We start from the raw sequence: 18,711 nt of genomic DNA, 5'->3' as shown, positions 1-18,711 counted from the left end.
GTCTCAGCTGTACAGTGCACCCCTGCCTGAGATGCTGCCTGATGACATTAGCCCTGCTGCATTGTGGGAAGCTCTAGAAAGCAATCCAGCAACACTGAGCAGCACGCTCAGCTGAGACACACACAGGAGCTGCGTCTGTGCTTGAAGATGTCCAGTCACAGAGGCAGATGGAAGGAATGAACATCTGCTAGGGAGACCTGTCTAGGCAGAAATAAGAGGTGCTAGACCAAACACAGGAAAACAACATATTCCATTGACAAGGCTAACACTGTGTTATCATATGTAATTATTGTCTGGGCTTTAACACCACTCTGTCCAAGCAAAGGCCAGAGGCAGGATTCTGCACTGGCCTCTCCTGAAGACAACAGAGGCTGAGTAGGGAAAAGACAATGTTAATGTACCTTTAAGTTTTATCAGATGATACCTCCCACATGAATAGCTGCTTCTTTTTACTCTTCTTCATGCAGGCTTTTCTGGGGCAGAGATAGACCTTTCTCTCCCTCTCCTCTTGTCAGGACATCTTCTGGGCTGAGGCCTGCACTGCAGAACTGCTCTGAGCAGCAGACAGATAGGCAACATCCCTGGGCCTGACTGAGAGTGCTGCATGCAGAGAGCAGTGCAGAGAAGTTAGAGAGTGAGTCAGACTATGGCCTTGTGGAGGCAACTGGAGCACTCTCTGGTGACACACTTAGCAATAATCTGTCCTATGTCAAGCCAAATGTATTTTTGCTAGTCAGATAAAAAGGGAAAGGGAAGGGATGAGGATTAGGAAGGAGGGTGCAGGCTGCAGGCCAGCTAGGAGTAGCCTTTTGGCAGGCTGAAGTATTTGAAGAGCAAAGACCAAAACTTTAGAGCAGAGCCCAGGCAGCTCTCCTGCTCAGCAGTCCTTTTCCTATCTGATCTGCAGTTTATCTGGGATTTCTACTTCCAGTGGCAAGCCAGGCTCGCACCACAAATAGGACAATAGGACAGAGCATGTAGGAGGCGAGGGGAGCAGGCCCTCACAGCTCCATTCAGTTCTCTTCAGACATTCCCTTTCCCTCACTGCTGCTTTTTGTCCCTGCCCGCAATGGCAGCAGGTACAGCTGTGGACAGCAGTCCCCTGAGCAGCCCAGGGTAGAGGAGACAGTCTCAGAGGTGAGACTGAGGGGAGCAGCTGTGGAAGCAGCTTCACAAGCAGGTGCTGCCATGGGCTTCCTTCCACAGAAATGGACCTTCCTCTTTTGTCATGCAGCAAAGCCCTGGCACTTGACACATCATCAGGAGGCCAAAGCAGCACTGTGAGCCTTTCACTGCCATGATGCTTGCTCTCTCACCAGCTCTTCAGCACAGAGATGGTGCTATTCTTGGTAATACACCTGGCTGCTCTGTGATGCTGGCCATGCTGTCTAAGGAGAAACAGTCCAGCATCCTCCTCTCACTGAGCTGTAAAATATAAGTAAGCTCCAGAGGATGAGACCTAGACATTACTGGGGAAAGAAACCCTGCAGCTGTCCTCTGGAGCTTGGGCTGTACAGTCAGAGCACAGCAGGGACACAATTCCTCTATCTCTGTTCTGTCTGCTCCCCACACACTAGGGAGTACACACTGGGGGCTCATTCCCTTTTGTACTTTGTGTTGTGGGCCTGCACATGCTTATGTGGTGACAGTGCTAAACTTGGAAAGGCAACCTCCTCAGTCAGAGGAAGCTGTCTGCATGGCTTTGTTTTTTTCTTTGCCCTGTTCTTGCTGGAGTTTGACTCTCATGTTGTGCATGTTTCAGAGCTGGAGAATGGAGTGTGGTCACTGGGGCCCAAGCTCTGCTCCATCATGGTGAAACAGGAACAGAATCTGCCTGTAGACCTGCCTGAGTCCCAGCTACCTGCCAGCTCCATACCAGTGCTGAACCTCAACCCTCTGCAGAGACTGCCACTCCCTGAGGAGGTGAGCCCATCTAAGATCTGTTGGGAACCCAGGCTTTCACACAGCAGCACCCCCGGTGATGCAGACTCAGCCATGTGACTGCAGGGTCCTGCAAGGTGATTTAGCTACTGAATGGACAGGAGAAGGTGTTACAAAGTCCAGATACTGCATTATTTGTCATTCTCCTCTTGAAATGGCAGTGCAGGAGGCTTTACAGTCTTAAATGTAAGGCATGTTTAATATAATAAGTCTTAAATATAAGCATGTTTCCTTAGTACAAAAGTCAAAATCTTTAAGCTTGCACCTACTGGAGATCTGTCCCCTCCAATATGCCAGTATTTCTGTAGCCACTCTTGGCTTATTTTCATTTTTCAGAGAACAGTGTCAATGTGATGCCAGTAACCTTACTATTCTTGCATATAGACCCCTGCTCTGCCACTGTCTTATTCATGGCTTTGGTCTTGTCACATACCATCTCACTCTTTTTAGTGCTCATTGGAAATGTTGGTTCCACTCCAGGTCCTGCTTGCTTTTTCCTATGAAGCAGCAGGATTTTTTATTTTTGTGTAACAAGGGGCCAACTCTCTTGGTCATATCTAGGTTCTTAAGAAGTCTGTTTGTCTGAAGGAGGTTCACTTATGCCACTGGTATGTGGGTGCAAGTTGAGGGCTTAGTTCAGCTGGCCTTCAGTGCAGCTGTGTTGGATAAGAAGGCCTAACCAGTCTCACACAGACCTTGCCTATCTTGTAGCAGCTCAGTAGATAACAGTACAGCATCTCTGGGGTTCACTTCCTTTTTTTCACTCATATTGAACATCTTCCCATTTAAACAACCATCCAAAACAAATGGGTTCTTCCAGCCAAAACTGTGCATAAACTTCCTCTATTATTTACACAGCTTGAACTTGCTGTGCCCTCCAATCTCTGCTGTGTATGCTCAACAGCCATACCATGGTGCTCTCTCAGCTGTGTTTACAGTCTGGAGGAGTTTGCAATGTGTCTGTTTAGTGTAAAAACTCCACCCTATGGTGGGCTTGGGGCTGGCAAGCCAGGAGGTTGAGGGGCAGCATAACGCACATAGGAGTAAGTCTACGCTTTATTCAGCTCTCAGTCCCTTCTGACTGGAAACAATTGCCCCGTGGTCCTGGTGAAAATCACATGAACAGGACAGCAGTGTTGATCTGTTTCTGTACAACCTCTATACTCCCATTTATTATGAAGGCAGATCAAAGAGGGACTTCCCATAGTAACATAGGGGTTGGTTTAAATTACACTGCTTGGGTCTATCAAAGGAAGAATTGCCAAGAATAAAAGTCATCTCCTTTTTGGAGGTACTCAGCTAAGTACATTGGTTGGCAGCACATATGTCTGCCAGTGCCACTTCCCCTGTAAATGTGTTTGCACTCTGTGTGCCCAGCAACTGAGACTTCAGGGGCTTATGTTTGCACTCTTGGTTTCCTCCATGGTGAGAGGCTCCTTTGGGGCAGAGCTGTGAAATGGGACAGGACAGGCCCCATTAGCAGGGGAGCAGTGGATATGAACAGAATTGGTGGGAGCTTTCTGGCCAGGGGAGGCATCAGTGGCCAAGAACTCTTTCTGTTTCTCTTCCACAGATTCCTATAGAAATGGCTCCAGCACCTGTGATCAAAGCTGAACCCAAAGAGGTGAACCAGTTTCTAAATGTACCTACAGGTAAGAACATAGAATTTCCTGGTCAACTGTATTAGTCAGCTATAGATTGTTAAACAGGGCAGAAAGACAACACCTAAAGGCTGAGCTGTGCATATAAAGAGTAGCACTGGGGCAGAGAGCAATTGAGGAGTAGGCATTTCACTGTTCTAACTCAGACCAGTGTCTGCATCAGAAGGCACACACAAAATTGTTCAGACAGGGACTCCCAGGCAAAACAAGCTACTTCAGAGTTGGAAATATGCAAGAGTGCCTTTAAAATCCTCAGAGAGACTGTAGAGCTATCCAAAAATAACCATCTGAAAGTCAGGAAATTCAGGATCCAGTTTAATTTGAAAGAAACCCAAGCATCTGAAAATCTGCCGATGCACAAATGAAAGCACTATGGGAACTCCCACTGCTGCAGAGAGACATTCCTTAGGCATATTCCCACCTCTATTAAGGCCCCTAGGGCTCTCCAGTACAAAGTGGGGACAGTTTTCAAGTGCTTGGAAACCAACTGAGTGACCATAGCCCCATTGGATCAAATGTCCTGGCAAGTGTGTGAGCCCTGCAGTGATTTTGGAAAAGCTTTGCTCTCACAGAGCTTCCTGTACTTGTGAACAGGCTATGGAGCAAAATATCACAGGCTTTTTACTTCATTTTGGTTGACACTGGAGTACCTTATTGCTTTGTAAATACCTTCAGTTCCTTGGCAAAGCCCTGCCATCTTCTCTGCAGTTCCTAGTTTAGTACATTTGAGGTCAGTCTAGCCTCTGTCTTGGGCAGTGCTCAGTCAAGCTTTTTTCTCAGACTCACCCCATCTTGTGAAACTTATCACCCTCTCCTTTCAGCCCTGTGTTATGGCAGGGCCCTATGCTTGTACTAACAGGCTGACATGAGAGCTATTGACTTGATCTCCTTATTCCTCAGTAGATGACCTGGTGCAGATGCCTCCAACTCCACCCAGCAGCCATGGCAGTGACAGTGATGGATCTCAGAGCCCTCGGTCCCTGCCTCCCTCCAGCCCAGCCCGGCCTGCTGCTCGCTCTTCTACTGCCATCTCCTCCTCACCTCTCCTCACAGCACCACATGTAAGGGGGCAACAGGGCTGGGACATAGGGCTCCTTGCTGCTCAGAGGGGTTTATAGGAATTCCAAGGCTTATGTGGAGGTTCCTGCTCTTGCTGAAATGCTCTGTTAAGGCTATGTGATGTCTTAGCACAAGGATGTGGGGACAAGAAGTGCTCTCAGGAGTGAGAAGAGGCGCAGTGAATCTTGCATATCTACCAGCAGCTACCTTGTTTGTAGCAGATGCTGTCTTTCATCCATACTTTGGGAAGTGGCCTATGCACTAAAAGGATCTTCTGAGAAGGCTAATGAGAGAGAGGAATTACTGAGAACTCCCTTAACCAGACCATTTTAACTGTTGCCCAGAAGTTTGTTGGCAGGGTCCTTCAGTGCAAGTGTGTAGCCAGCCTCACTGTGAAGAAACAGATACCCTCCCAAGTAAAAGAGGAAAGGAGTTGCTAAGCTGTGTCCCCAGGATCAGATTGAGGATAGGAAAGAACACTGCCCTAAATCTGTTTGGTGTCAGTGGGCAGCAGTGTACTCTATTCTGATATGTACAGCCTCTGGCTGCTCTGCAAGGCTTTAAGGAGGATCACTTTCAGGGGTAGAACTCCTTGCTGACACTGATGGATGCTCTCTGTGTGTTTCAGAAGTTACAAGGAACCTCTGGTCCACTGCTCTTGACTGAAGAGGAGAAGCGCACCTTGATTGCAGAGGGTTACCCCATTCCTACTAAGCTGCCCCTCACCAAAGCAGAGGAGAAAGCACTGAAGAGGGTCAGAAGGAAAATCAAGAACAAGGTGACTGCAAAAAATGTTCCCATGATTGCAGAGCGTCCTCGGCTGAGCAGTGCTACAGTTACCCTCAACTCCTCAATTGCACTGCGGCTCAGAAAAGGCGGGATCATGCCTTTGATACACTAGCACCAGCCTCCCAACCCACAAAAATTGTGCCAAGGGGCATCTCTGCTTTCATCCTGTGCATACAGCCATATCTGGGAAGTGTGGCTTCCAGCCCAGCTCCTGGGAGCGTGTGGCATGGGATAGGGTCCACAGATCAGACCAACTGGACTGGTCAGGCCTTGTTGCAAGGACAGGGAAACCAAAGCCATTGCATGGTGCAGGATGGGTGATGCAGTGTTCACTAACCAGGCAGAGGCTGTGAGACTTTAGACTGGGTTTAGAAAGCATCCTGTGGGAGAAATGATGAGACTGAACTAATCACCCAGTGACTCAGAAGTGGCCTGGGGCAGAATCAGCCCGAATGGTCACAGCACATACCCATGTGAGTCAGAGGAGTGGAACGTATTCCTAACGATGCTTTCAGCAGTGAGGGGCATAATGTAAGGAATGGTTACAGGCTACAAGCCAAGAAAGGCTGCATACCTACAGCAACCATCTCCCCCACTTTTGGCCTAGAGATCAGCAGAAATGGCAGACTGGAAGGCAACTCCCATTTGCCTTAAGGATGCTGTGTGTGCAGTAAACAGACAAGATGCATGACCACAAAGAAATGTCCAGAAGCTTATGATACTGACTCCCCTCTGCCCCCTCCACAGATCTCTGCTCAGGAGAGCCGCAGGAAGAAGAAAGAGTATGTGGAATGTCTAGAGAAAAAGTAAGTTTCTTCTTCTCAGTCTTACTTTGAAAAAGGGAATCTTGTCCATGCACAGGCCCCCTTTCTAGTGTTTTGTCTCTGAATTGCTCAAAAAGTACAATTCCTTCAAGGCTGGCTGCCCAGGAGTTTGGTTTGGGATCCTGCCCCTATTCTCCTCCCTCCTAGAAATCTTGTGGGTTAAAGATTGGTCAAGAAGTTTTGTGTTTCCAACTGCTTCATTTGGCTGGTCCCCTGCAAAACACAGGCCATTTGGGCTGCCAGCGAGGTGGGGTTTTGGGTTTCCCCACTAGAAGTTGCTTCTATTTTGTCTGTCCTATAAATGACAAGCTGTCTGAGGGCACTGATAATGACTTTGTCCCCCTCCCTTACACACAAGCACATGACAGCAAGAAAAACGTTGCGTTAGAGTTATTCCCCACTCTCCCCACTTCCACTCTTTGCATTAGCTTTTTCTCCTTGCAACCTTGTTTTTCTCCTATGTATGGAAGGCATAAACCTAAGGTGCTGTCACATGAACTGACTGGGTACAAAATAACTCCTGTACTAGCAACCCCTAATGCTCATTCCCAGGCAAATAAGAATGCTGGAATCCAGACACAAATTCATGTTTCTGTATAATTGCCATCTTCTTCCCAGTTACTAATACCATCTGAGATCAGCAAATGGAAAAAAAAAAAAAAACCCCAAACCCAACTTTAATTAACTCTTCCCCCTGATGCTATTTATCTTCTCTAGTTGTACAGAAATGCTCAATGAAAGCGGATGATTTAGAGCACCTCTGCGTGCATGGGTATGTCCAGGCATCAGAGCACATCACCTCCAGCTAGTGTCCCACATGGGGACCTTCAGGCCAGGGCTGGAGAGTTGGCTGAACTCGCTCAAAGGGCAGGTCCAGGGCGTTTGGTGCTGGGGCCTCCTCCCCAGATGTGGCTGTGGTGCCTGTATGTACTCAGCAGTTTGTTACGCTAAAGCATTGCTATGACAGATGGCTTTCAAACAATGCCAGGTTTAAATGTGAACCAAAAGCAGCATTCAGTGATTTTTTTTTTTTTTTTTTTTAATAGAACATGTCTTTGGTCAGCTTGGCTTACTAAAAACTGGTTTGTCAAAACCTCTACTTGGGCCGTTCCCCATTCAGTTTGACACTTTAGCTGGAAGCCCAGTTTTTGCACGGAATGCCTGGTTCAAAAGCTGTGCTGCAAATCTCCAGCAGGATCAGGCTGTGACTCTGGCTTGCCTTTCTCCGACCTGGAGGCACTCCCCTTCCCTTATCCCAGCTGCAGCTCAGCCACTTTCTGTCGGAAGCCGTGGGAAGGAGCCTGCAGGTTCTCTGCTGCCCTCAAGTGCTTGCAGTCGGAGCTGGCCCAGCATTTGCACAGAACGGCCTGAATTTCACAGCCAGGGAGCAGTGCTCAGGGCAGGTTCTTAGAGAGAGGTTTGACTTTGTCCCTCTCTTCCTTTTTCATGCTTCTTAGGGGGTTTGGAAGTGATGGAAATGTCTGCATAACTTTGGGTCTGTCCTGACTTGGCCTGCCTGTAACCAGGTGCTCCTGTCTCTCCCAGCCTTCAGAAGACCCTGAACTGGAAACTGTCACATGTAACTGTCCACCAGCAGTCTCATCCCTGCTCCTTTGGGGCTGGCTGCAATCAGGTGGACCAAGTAGCATTTGATTTCAAATGACGGATGAAGCTACTGAGCCTCTATATCCCATGAAATGCAAGGAATGCATTGTCTTAATAATCTCTCTGGCCTTTGTGACTAATTGGCTATGGATTTTATTCCCATAGGGTAGAGACGTACACAACAGAAAACAATGAACTCTGGAAAAAAGTGGAGACCTTAGAAAATGCAAACAGGTAAGAGAAGCTAGACTTGACCCTCTGTGGGTAGGGCAGGGTGGTAGGAAGGGAAGTCAGGAGCACTGAAACAGGGGGACAAGAAGAGAAAAGCAGGCTCCCCCAGCTCCTGGACAGGCGCTGCTTGGTGAGGTGCTGGTTTGCAGCCCATGACAGCAATGAGGCAGCTGGGTTTGGTTAGCAAACTAAATGGAATGTTTGTGTTGGGACGCCAGGACACTCCGCAGCGAGGGGAGGGAGGGAAGGCATGCTTCCCATATCTCTTCGTCCTTCTCCCTGCAATCCTTTGGGCTCATACTGCCTTCTCCATTCCCCTCCAGGGCTCTGTCTGTCTCCAGGGCAGATGCATTAAGGGAGGCCCCTCATACCAGCCTCTCAGACCCACTGTTTCTGCTTTTGAGCTCTTCAGAGAAATACAAAGCCCTGAGTAAGCTTGCTCCCACAGCCCCACAGTTTTGTCACCCAAGGCTCTGTATTTCCTCACTCAAAGCTCTGGTGAGCATTTGTGCTTCTAAAATGCAGAGCTGGCCAACCAATCACCAGGGGAATTTGTTTCCTTGGAAGGAGCTAGTGAAGACTTCCACTCTGAAGTTGAGATGGGTAACTGGAGCTAAAAGAGAGCTCAGGTCTGCCCCCTCTTACTGGGGACAACAGGTGTGAGTAAGGGCAGGGTAAACTGCAGGGGATGCATGTCTCTATAACCACATTTATATCAGCTCAGATTGAAGGGACAACCACAGCCAGAGAGCCAATTTCTCTCCCACTCCTCAGCTGCCATGACAGCTCATGGAGTACTCCTAGAGGCTCCGCTGCACACCTTCCCCCCATCATCATGACACGAGTGCAGTGGCCTTGGTTTCCAGGCCTGACACTGGTGCTAGGACTGGGGGTTGCCAGGCATGGTCTGGCTGAGGTGTGCAAGAGCCAGAGGTCTCCTGTCTGCCAGAGATACAGCTGCCCAGCTGCTCTCATGCTTGCCCCCTGGCCTCTCTGGGAGTGTGGGCAGCCCTGCTGTGAAAAAAGTGTGAGCTCCACCCTGAAAAATCAGGAGGCTGGTATAAAAGCCAAGAGATTTTCATTTTTTCCCCCCTAAAATACACACTGTGTTCTTTCTAATTGGGTTTGGGTTTTGAGCACTCCCAGTGGGACACTGTTCTTCTCTCTACATGTACAGGCAGCAAAACAGGATTTGGACTGGGATAAAGCCAGGATTCTCCTGTAATCTCCTGGTTCCAGGACCTGGCATTTTATAAAAGCTCAAACATGCTTGTTTAAAACAGTCAGTGCTCCCAGAGGGAAAGGCAGCAATAGTCTCCATTTCAATAATATGCAACTCTTGGGAACTGCGTGCTCCGTAGTCTCCCTCATCCCAGACTCCTTCTCCAGCTCAGTGAAGGGTTCAGGAACTCTTGGTAACACCTACCACTGTTTTGTGTTATGTGTGCAGATGCCCATGAACAGTTAAATGGGGCAGAGAGACCTTAGCATGTGTTCCAACCAGAGAAGTCAGAGAATGAATTAATTGCTGAACTCAAGATTTGGCTTTGCCTACATCCCTCTGCAGAAATTGCCAAGAGTGAAGAAGCTCGAGGGGATCACATGTTTCTTATTTCTTTCTCCACCACAGTTTGGGGCACAGGTTGAGCTTCAGAGTATGTTTCTCTGAGTGAAGTGGGAACAGGCAAGCCTTTGCTAAAGGTCTGACCTATCTACAAAGTTCAGTCTCCATGCCAGAGCTTGGTTTTCATGGTACACTGGCTCTGCACTGCTCTAGGAATTGACTGATGGGCTTTCAGGCACCCAGGAGTCCTAAATGAATGGGTCATTCATAATAGTGGGTAGGTGCAGTGAAGGTGGTGATAAGACCCTTTTTTGTTTCTTGTTTCCCAAGCCTGTTTGGTCAGAGAACTTAAGCAATATACAGTAAAGGGAAGATACTTGTTTTCACAAGAAGGGAAAATCAAGGTACCATATCAAGCAGGTAGTGGTATTCTTGGCTCACTTATTGGCTTCTACCTCCTTATTAAGTTTTGATATGCATTGTTTCCTATCACAGGACTCTGCTCCAGCAGTTACAGAAGCTTCAGGCTCTGGTAGCTGGGAAAGTCTCCAGACCTTATAAAATGGCTTCTACGCAGACTGGGACCTGTCTAATGGTATAAGCTTAATTTCCATCTTCCTTATTGGCCATGCTTCTCCAGACAGCTTTGTTGATTGCCTGTCTCTGCCCTCTTCCCTGCTGACCAGTTCTGTTGTCAGTTACATCTGCTGTTTCCTTTTGTGTTATAGTCACCAGAGCTGGGTCCTGTGTCATACATACATCAGTTGTTTATGCAACAACATTAGAACCATTCCTGCATTTTCATTGCCTTTTTCTTTGGGCAAAAAAAACACTTTGTTTGCTTTTCATTAGCTATTAGCCATTCAGCAAAAATCTTCAATGAGCTTCCATCATAATGGGCAGAGTTTTCTTTTGCTGAGCTGGTAATGCTTAATGTTTAACTCAGCAGGGCAGATGAACACTCCAAGTATTCATCCCAGTGGGCATTACCTTGTGTTTATCAGCAAGAAATGGCATCTGTTCTTGCTATGCTTGCACATAGGCTTTGTTAAATCCAGCTGGAATTCTCTTTGTCCTTTTCACTAACCATAATAATTCGTGGTTGTCTGTTGTTTTGGTAATCCCTGTTTGCCTCATAGTGGAGGATCATGGTTAATAAATATTGGCTTCATTGAGGAGTTTTAGGGCATGCCAGTGTGTAGCCATAAATAGAGTCAATTGTTTATTCTTCATCTCGTTTTTTGTTCCTGGGGGAAACTTTCTGATCCATAGTAAAAATATAATCTTCACCTCTGTGATGTCTTTGCAGGATTGTCATAGTAGCTGCTCGTGAAAAATTTGTCAGAGTTATCTATATCTGGTTATCACTTCTGTACTGTTAGCAGTCACAAAATGCAAACAGATGGTGAGGTACTTGTCCCACTTTCTCAGCACCCTCAGTGTCCTGAGGGATTGTTTTTGGTCCTGGTTCAATGAGCTTCCTTGGTTCCAGAGCCCCTGCTCTGTAATTTCAAGCACTTCCTCCTTTCAAAAATCTGCTCAAGCTTTTGCTACTCTTTGCTGCCCCCATGTCAGACTAGATTTTAATGACTGTCTCTTTTTTTTTTCCCTGCTCTCTATATTCATTCCCAAATTCTTTCCACATTTTTGGGTGTGACCCAGCTGAGCAAAGTGACTCATTGCTCCTAAATTCAGCAGCTCATCAGAGCACCCCTGGCTTCAGCAATTCAATACTACTACCTGGAATAAACAAGTCTAGAAGAGGTGCATTCCAGACTTCCCCTGTGCTATAGGCTGATACAATATCTAATTTCTCTTCTCCACGATGTCTTATGTCTCCTTGCTGCTTCCTTTGTTGCAGGCATCCCAGCCCACTCAGGCACTCTCTCAGACTTCCTAGCTTTGAAGCATTTCAAGAATTTGTAATTTGCTCTTCTATTTTTGACCAGTTTCTTTCATAAGCCTCTGAGTTCTCATTTTCCATTTTGAAATACAGCATTCCTTATGATGACAGATATGTAGAATCATTGTGTCTTGCAGCATGGGAGTGGAGCAGGCTACCCTTCTTCTTTAGCCCTGTATCATTGCTGCTGGATATTTGTATTGCCACTTCTTAAAGGCTTCCAGTGGTGAGCAGTCCTCACCCTTCTCAGGCAAACTATTCCAGTGCTGTGTTATCTTTCTCAGATAAAGCTTTCTTGCTATCTTGTCTCAATCTTCCTTGCAGCTGCTTAAGCCTATTAGAACTGCTTCAGCCCATTGTAAGCAAGATCTGTTTATTTTCCCTTTTCGAAGCTGCATTTCACATATTTGAAAACTCCTGTTTTTGAGCAACTCTCTTCAGTCTGGTCTGCTAAATCACCGTGATTTCTTCAGTCTTCCCTTGAAGGCTGAGTTACTGAATCACTGCTTGTTCCCAGAGCTATCTTCCAGACTTTTTCCAATGGCCTTGCATCTTCTTGGAAGTGTAGGACCCAAAAGCTGGGCATAGTGTTCCACCTGAAGGTCAGTACAAATCCAGCCAGATAGCCTGTTCATAATGCTTGGGCTGAGATTTGCCCTTTGGAAAGTGACACTGATCTGGACCCATTTTATGCATCAGTTTAACTCCCAGTCTCTTCCGTAGAACAGCTGAAACATGTAGAAACTGATGTCCTGCCACCTCAGAGCTCTCAGCAGGTCTCCACATTTGTCTGTACAGATCTTCCCACTGTTGTCTTGGACCACTTCTTCCCATGGTCAAGGTCATTCCAAATCTGAATATTGACCAAAAACCAGTCTGCTTGTAGTCTCTCCCATCTGCAGATTTGATACAGTCCATCATTTAAGTCAAGCTTAAAAACGCTAAATCTTGCCAGATCTGTAACAGATCTCTCTGCTACTCCATCTGCTACTTCCTCACAGTTTGACAGTGAACCCTTAGATAAATACACTCTCAGTATGTCTTTTTTTTAAAATTGATTTTGCCTCCACCTTTCCAAATGGTTTTGCAGTCGTTTTCTCTAGTTTAATTCCCCTCAGTTTTAAGAGGTCAAATAATGGGATGGTCAAAAGCTGTAACATGAATGTTACTCAGAATCAAGACAAAAGTTACTGTTATGAACTGTTGTAGAGTTTGAAGAAGTGAATCAGAGCATCAGAATTAACCTGAAACAAAACAGAGTAAAAACAGTTTTGTTTTGCAAAACCCCAGCTGAAAGCCATGTTAAAGCAAGATGTTAAGTATACTGCTCTTTCTCAGCCCAAAAAGCCTGTTTTGTTTTAGAAGGAAAGAACAGACTTTATAGGGCTGTCTCCCTTTTTTCCAAGTTGTGTGTTTGGCTGTGGTAATTCCAAGCAACATCCATTCAGATTTTTTTTCCTCTGTTTTTATTGAATCAGGATTCTAAATCTTTCATATGCCTTATATGACATGCTTACACATCATCTATGTTGCCTTCATTTAATGTCCTTACTTTAAAACCATCCATGATAAATCTGGATAATTAAAATTCCTCTTTACATAACACAGTATCCCCATGTTACTAATTCATCTTCCACATCTCTTGGAATCCTCTGGTGGTCAAAATTACCTTGCTGTACCATCCTCTGTGCATTACTTAGGCACAGGTATTTTGAAATAGGTGACTTCTGAAAAGCAGTCAAACCATTGCTGCTGGCATCCACCCAGGTCAAATTTGCTAGTTTTTACATAGGTAGTAGAAATCAGTAACAGATGCATCACCTCTTTGGCTGTTCAGTCTGAGCACTGGGCTGGCAGCAGGTAATTACAGACCATGTATAGTGCATGACTGTTCAATAATTTGTCTCTGTACCATTTCCCATGAGTACCTTTTTGCTCTGTACTGGCAGTTCCCTAAGCTCTATAGAGTCCCTTATGATCAGCACTGGAATTTCACTCTGAAGCTTTAGTGTTATGGCAGAATTTCCAGATAGCTCCAGACCTACCTGAGGGTGATTTCAGGGAGATTTCACATACTTTTCTCCTGTTATCACTGCCTAGTAGCTCTGACTGGTCAGCCTGACAACAGAAGGTACTGGCACATGATCCTGCAAATTTACATGTCAAGCATAAATTTAACCCTTTCCTAGAATCCTGCATCTTTTCTATCAGGTATTAGGCAACTGCAGTTTTGCTATCATTTCTGTCCTTGTGTGGATAGTAGCTTCACTTTGCTCTGTCTATAGTACCTCAAGATTTCTCCCAGTGGGTTTGTTTTCTTTATAGTCCACAACAGCTCCTGCTAAGCCAATGGCCAGGTTCCTTTGGTCAAGGCAGAGTTTGTCCATTCTATTGTCTCCCTTTTTTTAGGTTTCTCAGCTATGCCCTTCACTATCTCTCCTCAATAGGACAGGCAAATTCTCACAATTGGACCAGAAATACTCCAAATAAAGCAACAAGAGGAAGTTTCTGACTTCTCTTCTTGAATTTGCAACAGAGATTAGCACAGCAAGCCCCTTCCTTGTCTGGGGTACCCAGCTGTCACTCTGACCAGATTTTCTTACACAGCCTCATGGTGTTGTGCTGTGGGGGGAATGTTTCCTCATGGCTAGTGGAACTGACTCTGTGCTTATCTCCTTTCTAGGTGCTGGCACTCTGCTTTGTTCTCATCCTGGGATCCCTGATGCCCTGTCTCCCTGAATTCTCTTCAGCATCACAGACAGTGAAAGCAACACCAGCACCAGACATTTACACAACTAGTAAGAGTGAGTCTAACGTGGTTCCTCCATTTCAACTTGTCAAACGATTTCCATCTCTCTCTCGACACTCCCTGGTCAGGCATAGCATCCTCACCTCTGTGCCTACTCCATATGCCGGGACTGTGGCAAGGGAAGACTCCTAATCTGTCGGTGGTACAAACTCCATAACAGCTCCTTGTTGGGCCTATTGTCATTCTGTGTTAACCATTGTCCCAAAACATGACAAATGTCAAAGGAAGGAACATGAGGGGAAAGTTCCAGGGGAGACTGGTTGTCTTCTGAAGAGGCTCTATGTCCAGGGGGGCATTTGCTTCATGAAGCTGGGGGAAGGAGGGTATCCTGCACAGTTACACATGGACAAGGCTGGATAAGCATGTGCTGAAACCACCATCATGACCCACACACTTTGCAAGAGATCTTGTCTTCATTGTTAACCAATGCTCTCCTTTTTTCCAGTTCAGTCACGGAGCCTCCTTTTCTATGATGAGGGTGCTGGCTCCTTAGAAGAGAGCTATAGCTCCTTCCTAACCATGGACCATCCTGAGGGGTGGGATGCCAAAAAAAGGCAGTCTGAGGAGGGAAGGCCTCATCTCACCAGGACACATGAGACAGCTAAATATTTGAGCAAAACGCAGGAGGGTCCTGACCAGAACCGAACGGACCCAACTCTCAACCACCTCAAAGAGCAGTTCCGTGAGAGGTAAGCAGGTGGGACCACCTTCTGAGCCCAAAACACAGCAAGATGTCTGGGGGAAAGCAGCAGGCATGTCTGTCCTCTCTGCTGCAAGCTAAGGACAGCTGAACTGCCTGGGACAGGCTGTCAGCTAAGAGCAGTGGCTGGAGGAGGCCAATGCTGGCAGGGAACATAAGAACAAGCTCATTTTCTACAGCAAAGGTTGGTCCACAAAGCAGCATCCCACGTGCATAAAGATGTGGAGGGCTTGATGACTCATGTGGTCCCAGGTTTGTGTTCCATTTAGTGCCCCGGGGAAGGAGTTCATCCTGGTCAGAGCAAACTAGCTGGGCACACAGAGAGGTGAATTTGCATAGGAGGCTACAATGAACCTTGACTGATGCCTTGTCTTTTCTTTTCCTCAGGGAGACAAGCTCCAGTGAGACAACTGAATTCTTGTAGCAGCTGCTGGACCTCAAGGCCTCATCTGTCTGATTGCAGGATTCCCTCCTCACCAAGCAACTGAGGGGACTTGGCAGGAGAGGACACTGCATTTAGACACCCCTAAACTGGCCTTGGGTTCAGCTCCTCCCCTTCCCCATCATCCCCATTAGTGCTGATCTCTCTGAGGGGAGTCACGGGACTACCAGAACCAGCAATAAGTGTCTGGAGAAGCCCTGAGACTCCCTTTTCTCTGGCCTTACCTCCTGCTTAAAAGAGCACTACCCTATGGATGTGGGCTCACCTTGGAGAGGAGGGAGATCAGGGGAAGCCCACAAACTATTCAGCTCACTCCCCAAAGCCTCCAGACCAAGGGGGCTGTCCCCACATGTGTACCCCTTGGCTACATCAGATGCACCTGAAGGAGAGAGAAAGTGCTGGATTTACTGTCCTGCCTGAGGGTTTTAGGAGTGGGTGATGCTGGTGCTGCAGAGATGGCTCTGGAGAGTTTGAGCTCATTCCTTGCCCTCCATATGTTAGTATATTTCTGCTTCCGTTGAGAGAAAACCTAGTTCTTCCTTGCTCTAGTTTTCTCTTGATGGACATGCCTACGTAACTTCAACACCAACTATCTGCAAAGATCTGCACACAAACGGAGTGGGGGAGAGAGATCCCAGACAGATAAATCACCATAAACATTAGCCAGCAGCTTCTGGATAACCAGAGCACTGAAAGAGAGAACAACTTTCCCTCACAACCCACTTCTCCCCATCCTTAGCACCCCTGTTTTGGCAGAAGTAGTATTTTTCTTTCTGTTCTCAGCTTGGGCCCTACAGTGCAGTGCTAACCAGGTCAGTGGTCTTCTCACTTTCCATTCTGCTGGCCTTCTCCTTTGAGAGTGAGTGAGAAAAACATATTCCCATAACCTAATCCCCATCCCAGCTCTCCATGCCTGATTCTGCTTCATGCCTAATAGGGTCTTCCTAGGACCACCAAGGAGAGCTCTACAACCCATTGGAGGGCTGTCATATTCACCATCATTCCCTCACATCCTCTGTGTGCTCAAGTGTTGTGAAAGCCACTGAGGACATACTGGCATTTCTGGAGACAGGTACATCTATCAGGAAAGAGGTGGTATGTTGGAATTGACCAGGGTCACCAAAGACAGTTTTAGACCTCTTCTTTCTAAATGCTGACAGCAAAGATAGCAAACTCATGCCATACCACCTCTCAGGCCAAACTTGCCAAGTTTGGTGTTGAAGTGACATCATCTCAAGCCTATGCCATCCTCTTTAGCACCAGACACCCATTTCTGACTCTTCTTTGTCTCCAGCAAAAGTCCTGCAAAAGGCGGAAGTGTCTCCTCACTCCATTCCCTCAGATGCCATTTGATGAAAGGACAATGTGGGACACGAGTGTCAGAGATCTGGGATGTGGCAGGTTGCCCCATGTGTAACACAGGAGTCCCTGTGCACTCTGCCAGGTCTCACAGCAGGCTCCAATTCTGCTTGTTTTTCATCAAGCACCCTGGACTCACTCTGCACTGCCCCAGCCTCTCCTATTCCCCCAGGCTGGGAGTGGAGAAGGCTCCCTGTAGAGGAAGGATGGGATGACTCTTGCTCAAGGACTGAGAGTGGTGAGGGAAGGGCTCTCACATCCTTCTTTTCCCCCCTGAAAATTGGTTTTGCCCCTCCAAGTCATTTGGGAAAATTTGGACACAGCTGGCTGCAATCGTGCATGCGTGGCCAGTGGGGTGATGAAGAGGAAGGCTTTCAGCATTGCTCTGCTCTCCCCACGGGACCCGCTGGTCACCAGATACCACTGCATTCCCCATCCTCCACCCCAGCACAAAGAACCACTGCCGGGTCCAAGCATACCCTCCTCCACCCCAACACTTCACTGAGCATGTCCCCGTGCCTCCCACTCCCGCCGTTGTACAGAGATCAAGAGCAGAACTCGTTTGTACATAATGAAACTTATTTTGTATTATTGCCGATCCCTTAAGATATTGTATTTTGGAGACTCTCAGATCCTATTTTCAGTATTGTATTTTATTAAGAATTAGTGCGGGCTTGGCATCTATGAACTTCTTTCTTGTAGCAGCTCATTTTCCACTTATACTCCAGCAGCTGCTTTTTCCCTCTTAGTTTTTTTGTGGTTTTTGTTTTGTTTTGTTTTGTTTTCAAGCCACTCTTTCTCCTTCTTCTATCACTTGCTCTGCAATTGCTTTATGAAGCAAAATAAAAATAAAATAAAAAGATGCAGCATCAGCCCTGGGTTGACCGACGCTTTCATTGAGGCATGGTTGTCACGCCAGCCCACATGCACAGCTCCTCACTTCCTGCTCCCTCTTCTATTCCCTGGCCACATGCAAAATCAGTTCAGTACTGGGACTTCATGCTCCATATCAGGGGCTAGAAACAAACTTGCATGCTTTATTTGCAGCAGCACTGCCATTGTCATTTCGTTTGCAGTTCTGAACAAGTCAACTCTCCTACCTCAGTTTCTTCTCCTCCCTTGAAATACCACCATCATCCTCTTGGAAGGAGGATGATCATGGAAGAAGGTATATGAGTAGCAAAGAGCTACTTCAATGAAGAGGCTGTGCAGGGGTCTGTACAACAAAGGCATAGCTCATAGCATGATGATCCTGTCCTGTCTGGAAAAAAATACTTGTCTTTTAATTAACTGTAAAAGCAGAGCAGTTGCACTCATATGGGCAACGACCTGGGTCCTGGCTGTCTGTCAGTCTGTACCTCTGATAGTCCATTTACACTTGTGAAAACTGACAGGTTTTGACCTGATTTTGTATGAAACACAAACCAACAAGAGATCTAGAAAACAAATTTTTATTTTCTAGCAAGATTCAAGTGGGTTCATTAGAATCTGGTCATTGAAGCAACTCCTTGCAGTCAGCCCTCCATGTCTGGAAGGCAGCCCAAGCAGGAGCTCCTTTCAGAGATGCTATAAGGTGTCTTTATCTCCCACCTCTGGCTGGGCTGGTGCAGCAAGACTGTGCCACAGCCGAATGTGAGGCTTAGGGCTTACAAAGGTCTCTTTCTGCAGATCATACTTTCTCTGTGGAGAGGAGTAAAGCTGTTGCCTCGCTGTTTTGACTGATCTGGCCATTGAACAACACTTGGGAGAGACAGGAGCTCTCTCTTCTGAGCCAGGTCTGTATTGCCAAGGGGGAATTTAATGTGCACTCCAGGGCAGGTTAGT

The 18,711-nt window shown here is 46.8% G+C and overlaps 1 protein-coding gene across 12 annotated transcripts in view; it reads left to right on the top strand.

The window, feature by feature from the left end:
- CREB3L1 (cAMP responsive element binding protein 3 like 1) overlaps positions 1-17,759 on the top strand; it is a 62,526-nt gene extending 44,767 nt beyond the window's left edge. For 9 of the 12 annotated variants that reach the window (XM_079309462.1, XM_079309454.1, XM_079309455.1 and 6 more), the window contains 10 exons: positions 1,763-1,923; positions 3,515-3,593; positions 4,503-4,663; positions 5,290-5,439; positions 6,198-6,256; positions 8,045-8,113; positions 10,170-10,269; positions 14,261-14,381; positions 14,832-15,075; positions 15,474-17,759. In XM_079309462.1, the coding sequence (XP_079165588.1) occupies positions 1,763-1,923; positions 3,515-3,593; positions 4,503-4,663; positions 5,290-5,439; positions 6,198-6,256; positions 8,045-8,113; positions 10,170-10,269; positions 14,261-14,381; positions 14,832-15,075; positions 15,474-15,510 (1,181 nt within the window). In that variant the 3' untranslated portion in view covers positions 15,511-17,759. The remainder of the gene's footprint in view (positions 1-1,762; positions 1,924-3,514; positions 3,594-4,502; positions 4,664-5,289; positions 5,440-6,197; positions 6,257-8,044; positions 8,114-10,169; positions 10,270-14,260; positions 14,382-14,831; positions 15,076-15,473) is intronic. The other 3 variants (XM_079309463.1, XM_079309459.1, XM_079309458.1) reach the window with 2 other exon arrangements.
- The last annotated feature ends 952 nt before the right edge of the window (positions 17,760-18,711 follow it).

The sequence above is a fragment of the Erithacus rubecula genome, assembly GCF_903797595.1.
Source record: "Erithacus rubecula genome assembly, chromosome: 6".
Taxonomy (NCBI): Eukaryota; Metazoa; Chordata; class Aves; order Passeriformes; family Muscicapidae; genus Erithacus; species Erithacus rubecula.
This window is presented reverse-complemented; position numbering and strand designations above follow the sequence as displayed.